At 38.2% G+C, this 6,429-nt stretch overlaps 1 protein-coding gene across 1 annotated transcript in view; it reads left to right on the top strand.

Moving 5' to 3' along the window:
• Positions 1–3,529, top strand: part of LOC107739523 (germ cell-specific gene 1-like protein) — a 5,504-nt gene extending 1,975 nt beyond the window's left edge. The window contains exons 3-7 of the mRNA XM_016551665.1: positions 846–1,046; positions 1,587–1,634; positions 1,711–1,869; positions 1,962–2,073; positions 2,824–3,529. Coding sequence (XP_016407151.1) covers positions 846–1,046; positions 1,587–1,634; positions 1,711–1,869; positions 1,962–2,073; positions 2,824–3,160 — 857 coding nt within the window. The 3' untranslated portion in view covers positions 3,161–3,529. The remainder of the gene's footprint in view (positions 1–845; positions 1,047–1,586; positions 1,635–1,710; positions 1,870–1,961; positions 2,074–2,823) is intronic.
• Positions 3,530–6,429: the final 2,900 nt, after the last annotated feature.

The following is a 6,429-nucleotide window of genomic DNA, read 5'->3' as shown; positions in this document are numbered from 1 at the left end:
ACAAACTAAAATTGGGATGTTTAATTTATTCATAGAATACTACTGACAAAACCCATAATGCCTTTTGAACAAACAGTCATCTACACTCATTTAGCTGTAAACAGCATGTGTTTTGTTCACAAAAAAGAACCGACTCATCAGAGCATATTGTTTGGAAATGGGACTTCCTTGTTCGCGATGTATGTGTTTGATTCACTAAAAAGAATCGGCTCATTCATTTACGAATCAAACTACTATGGCTGCGTTGCATGTTTTTGATTCGCTAAAAGAACCGGTTCACAAGATTCATTTGCTTTGCAATCCAAGTGGACTGATCACGGTGTTTGTTCGCTATTAAGATTGGGTTACAGTGTCGAATAAATAAACTTTGTCAGGGTATTTTAGTACGATATTGCATTTGCGAGAACCTGTAACAAAACCAAACGTCATTCTGTTCTGGTAATTCTTTAAATTAAATTGGCTGTGAATAAGCTCCCAATTCTATTTACTGCATATCACGCTTGACCAACATTTGGTAAGAAGTGTAAAGAGTGCAGTCTGTTTACAGATACAGATGTGTTCTTTTGTAAAACTACTCATAACCACAGTAAAAGCCACCATAATCTCCTGAAAATAAACTACTGCACTTTCAATCTGTAAAGATCTGAGATTTACAGGTCAGTACTTGCTGTAGTGTAATTTCCAGGTCAAACCTCTACAAGATCATTTTTAACCCCTTTTACACTGAGGGAGATTATCACTAAATCTGAAAGTTATGAAGGATTCAAAATGAAAGGTTTTGCTTCAGATTAGGTTAACACATTCAGTCAGTCTCTTTTTATTTGTCATTGTTCTTTCTTCCACAGAGGTCCCAACAACAGACCCCAAGAAGCCAGACTCCAATGTGACAATGTCCCCCAAGCAGAAGGAGGAACAGGCCCGTATGAGAGCCAAAAATCTGGCAAATGCAGTTCACTACATCTGGGAGACGGGTGAAGACAAATACATGCTGCGCTACTTTTACACTGGCTTCTGGTTGTCCTGTGAGAAACACAATGATGGTGCTGGTGAGGGCATATGCTTCTGTATACTTCCTTCTGATATCTATAAGCTTTTAATGATGATGTTAAGTGATATATTAAGCTACAACTCATCAAAATTCACTTTCTATTTTGCAGCTGTTTGGCTGAAGACTTCCATTGTTCTTTATATAATATTCAAATTCAATTTGGATCCAAAGAAAATGAGTAAAACACACAATTAACGCATAAAACAACTACTGTCATATGGCCAACTGTCAAAGCTGTTCTTAAAACTAATGTCCTGATTCGGTCTCTTTGAACATCTGTTTCCTGTTGTGGCCTTTCTTAACTCTTATTTAACTGCCATGGGGTCACCCCAGTTCTCAGCATCTGCTACAACAAGATAGTCTTACACAACTCAGAGGACATGGCTGCAAGTTTCTTAAGTCACATAATGCATGCACCTCACTGTTTTTAAAGCAAGATAGATGGATGGATGGATGGATGGATAGATAGATAGATAGATAGATAGATAGATGATTCGGAAACAAGAAACCGTTGACAGACTGTGCTTATTCTTCACAGGTGAGAAATGTCGGAGCTTCATTGAACTGACCCCTGGAGAAACACAAGGTGAGATGTTTGTGAGCTATACATAGAGAAATTGGCACGAAATAGCTCATTTCTGATTCTGTTGCATATAATGTAGGAGTTCTGTGGCTCTCAGTGATATCAGAGTTTGCATACATCAGCCTCCTGGCGATGGGTTTTCTTCTGATGTGGGTGGAATTGCTGCTCTTGTGTCTGAATAAGGACATGTATGCGCTCAAGATCAATGCTTTTGCTGCCATGTGCACCGTGCTGTCTGGTGAGTTTCTGAGAGCTTTGGGAAAAAATATGGTTCTTAATCAGTATGTAACAGAGACAAACAGGGAGAACAATACCTTTTCTATATTTCAGGTATGATGGGAATGGTGGCACATATGATGTATACAACAGTATTCCAGATGACTGTCAGCATTGGGCCCAAAGACTGGAGACCTCAGACGTGGGACTACGGCTGGTCATTTGCGTGAGTCTCCATCTTTCTCTAATCCATCTTTTTATTCTGCCTTTCTTCTACTCTACCCAACTCTAATGTTGTGCCTTTATTTTCTTTTCTCTAATACATAACTGCAAAATACTATAGGGTCCAAAAGTCTAGGACGACATTGAAATTAATTGGGATTCATTATATAATTACAACCTGCAAATAAACAGAAAATTTAGGATACATTTTAAAATAAAGAACCTTTCATAACTTCCATAATGTAGCTGAAAATTCAGCTTTCCCATCATAGGAATAAATGACATTTTAAAATACATTCAAATTGAAATCAGTTATTGTAAATTGTAGTAATATTTCACAATATTACTATTTTTACTGTATTTTTGATCAAATTAATGCAGCTTAGGTGAGAACAAGAGGTTTTTTTCAAAAACATTATCAAATCTTACCAACCCCAGATTTTTGAATGGTAGTGTCAGGTGATTGCAACAGAAGTCAAATAATAATAAGTCAAAAATTTGGAGATGGTTCTCACTGCAGAACACAAGATCCAGGGGGCGAGGTTGGATCCAGATCCAACTCCTCCCACCTTACATATACCTAAACCTACCCATCTCCACCCCCTGATCCCTAAACCCACCCATCTCCACCCCTAAACCTACCCATATCCACCCCTAAATCTACCATCTCCACCCATAGATATGGATCCAACCCCGCCCCCTGGATCTTTGTTCTGCAGTGAGGGGCTACTAAAAATTTGTGCTACTTCCACAGCATGGCATGGATCTCCTTCAGCTGTTGCATGGCAGCAGCTGTATTCACCCTGAACTCTTACACCAAAACTCTGATTGAGATGAAGCACCGTGCCCGGATCCGTCTGGAGGAGGCCCGTGCTGCCAGCCACGCGCCGCCCTATGATGAGGTCATCACAACCGGCGGTGGGAGCCTCTACTCCGTCAGCCGACTGGTTCAGCAATGCCATAAGGGTGCGTTTATCGACACCACATGGAGCTGCAGAGAGGAAGTGTCTGGTGGGGCTATGGTGGGGGCAAAAAGTCCTCATGGACTGGTACTGGTGGGGGGGTGCGGGAGAGAGGGATGCGAGGACTGAGAGAGAAATAAATGAGGTGGAAGATGCATTAGAGAGGGAAGGGAATGATGAAATGTGTTGAGGAGAATGCCTGCAGGAAGTCCTTCATCATCAGCAGCATCAGCCGCATCAGTGACCATGTTTACATGCATACCATTTTCTCATTTTGATCCATACTTTGGTTAGGCCTTCAAAAAAGACATTTACATGCTCCGCAGCTGTTGAAATATCCCTGTATTCATGTAATCAGCATACTAGACGTGATCTTGGCATTTATTCTGAGTAATTTTGGACTGTAATTTTATCATTAAATGTCAATCATGTCCTACACGCGAGAGTGAGAACCTGTGTGTCAATTTCGAAATGTAGGTCTTGATGTTTCTTTTGCTGTTTGTACAATAATAGTACAAATAAAATGTCCTCTTTGCTTCAAAAATGTTTGTGTTCACATATCGATTTAGATTTAGAGTTTTAGCTCCAGGAATTCTGAGAGCAGTTGCGCTTTCAATTTAGTTCGAATCATGTCTGGCCCTCTAGGTTGTACAATCATTCTTCACTTCATTATATTTTGGTTTTTCAGTAAGATCACCAAGCACAATATATCACATAATCTGAATATACAACAAGATGGAGTGAAGAAAAAATAAAAAAAAAAAAAAAAAAACAGGAATTCTAGCAGCTTTAGACAGATGCTTTCAAAAGCTGGACAGAAGATTATGTGAATAATCTCCCCAGTAAGAGACCGAGATCAAGTGAGAGATAGAGAGAATGAGAAACGGTAAGAAAGGAAATCAAAATCACAAACAAAGGACAAGAGAGGAGAGAATAATTTTTGCATGTTTTTAAGCCAATGTTCTCTTAGTGATGGTCAGGTTACAGCATACATATTCAAGTTATGGTAAAAGTATACACAAAATTGCATTTGTATTTATTTTTAAAATATTTCAATCAATCAATAACCAACCAATAATAGTCTGTCTGGAGGAAAAAAGTAAAAAATGTCATCTTTACACGACTGTTTTAGTATTAGGAATACAATGTAATATAGTGCAAAAATAAACCATGAGAAGCTTGTTTGGATTAACATACAATGAAATGACACCATCTTAATGTGAGAGAATAATAAAACAATTTCAAATCGACACTAAACAATGGCAAACATCAACTGAAAATAAACCTACAAACTGCAATCCAAAAAAGACTATTAGAATTATAAGGTATGTGATTAAACAAAGGGCCGTGCTACAAACCTCTAATTCAACAAATGCATGACAGAAATCAAACATACACATTACAGTCAAATGGAATAGAATACAATTTATTGGAATAGAATACATCTATTGCTTAAAGCAACTGTATGTAGTTTTGTATATATTTTTTCGACTTTGGAGCCACCTACATTGGACAGCTGTACACATGCATTTGTTGCTGCCGTAAAGCAATCTTCGTACCCACTCACCGAACCTACATACACCCAGACCAGATGTTTGGAGGGAATGTGGGAAACAAACAGAAGCCTTTATTGTTATTAGAAATGAGTGTACCACCAAAATGACTTTGAAACTGATATTTCAGGGAAAATAAAACCTTACATACGGTTGCTTTAATAAAAAGATAGGCCCATGTGAAACTAGCAGAATACAATGGCGACACACAAATCAAGGATGGCGAATCTTAAATGAACACATTTAATATACAACAAATGCACATGAAGAAAGGGCCGTGCTACAAACCTCTAATTCAACAAATGCATGACAGAAATCAAACATACACATTACAGTCAAATGGAATAGAATACAATTTATTGGAATAGAATACATCTATTGCTTAAAGCAACTGTATGTAGTTTTGTATATATTTTTTCGACTTTGGAGCCACCTACATTGGACAGCTGTACACATGCATTTGTTGCTGCCGTAAAGCAATCTTCGTCCCCACTCACCGAACCTACATACACCCAGACCAGACGTTTGGAGGGAATGTGGGAAACAAACAGAAGCCTTTTTTCTTATTAGAAATGAGTGTACCACTAAAATGACTTTGAAACTGATATTTCAGGGAAAATAAAACCTTACATTCGGTTGCTTTAATAAAAAGATAGGCCCATGTGAAACTAGCAGAATACAATGGCGACACACAAATCAAGGATGGCGAATCTTAAATGAACACATTTAATATACAACAAATGCACATGAAGTCAAGCATGACAAAATTGCCGTTTGCATGAACATGATCACGCTAGGTCATTTATGGTCGTACTGAATGAGCCGTAGCGCAGCCTCGTTTGACTGAATGGCCTGGATGAACTCTCCCTCTGCGACTCGTTCTGCATGTGTGAGAGAGAATCTACTTTGTAAATGTTTTCTCTGTATGCTAATGTCGATTAACAACGGACAATCTTAAAGGGAAAGTTCACCCTCAGTCGCTGGTCCCCATTGACTTGCTTGGGTTTTGTTTTGTTTTTTTCCATACTATGGAAGTCAATGGGGACCAGCAACTGAAGGTGAACTATCCCTTTTAAGTTAGTTTTCTTACCGTTGTCCTTTTTGTGTTCAGATGGCCCAGAGTTTCTCTGCTCTCTTCTCTGGCGTGCTCTCATCACTGGGAAGATTTGCCTGCTTCTCTTTTGGTATGAGATCGAAAATTGCCTGATGGGAAATGAGAAAGAGCTGGATCAAATGACTAATTTGTTGGCTTGAATGAACTCACCAAATTTCAGTGAATACTGAATTAACATTTGAATCACTGCGGATTTAATGGCAATTTATCATATTTGAATTACTGTAGCCAAAATACATAATCTCTATATATCACACTTGTGTCTTTGTTCATGGGTCAATTAATAAATTCTACTCTAATAGACTTATATAGTGTTTATTATGGGTCTCAACATGTTGCATGTTAGGGCAAAGACTGTAGAATACCCAAGACGTGCCACTTGTATAGTTTTGAATGGGCAAAAATGCAATGCTCAATATGGCATGCAGCTCTATCGAAAGAAGCACCGCCTTTTGAATAAAAGAGCCAATCGATAATCGGTATAAGTCAACGCATCATTGCAGCTGCCATTAGAAGTCTCGGTTGCTATAGAAACAGCATTCTGGAGACGTGCGCTTAGGACTGTCAAGTAATACATTTTACCCTAATAGACTTATATAGTGTTTTTTATGGCTCTCAACATGTTTCATGTATTCTTTTATTAAAAATGTATTTTGAATGTTTCAGTTAAGTCAGAGTTCAGCAGATATCATAATTGCTTTACTGTATTACATGCTTATGCTTGTTTTTTT

Source organism: Sinocyclocheilus rhinocerous, unplaced genomic scaffold, assembly GCF_001515625.1.
Source record: "Sinocyclocheilus rhinocerous isolate Xijiao unplaced genomic scaffold, SAMN03320098_v1.1 scaffold314, whole genome shotgun sequence".
Classification (NCBI taxonomy): Eukaryota; Metazoa; Chordata; class Actinopteri; order Cypriniformes; family Cyprinidae; genus Sinocyclocheilus; species Sinocyclocheilus rhinocerous.
Note: the sequence above shows the minus strand (reverse complement) of the source record. Positions and strands in the feature narration are given on the sequence as shown.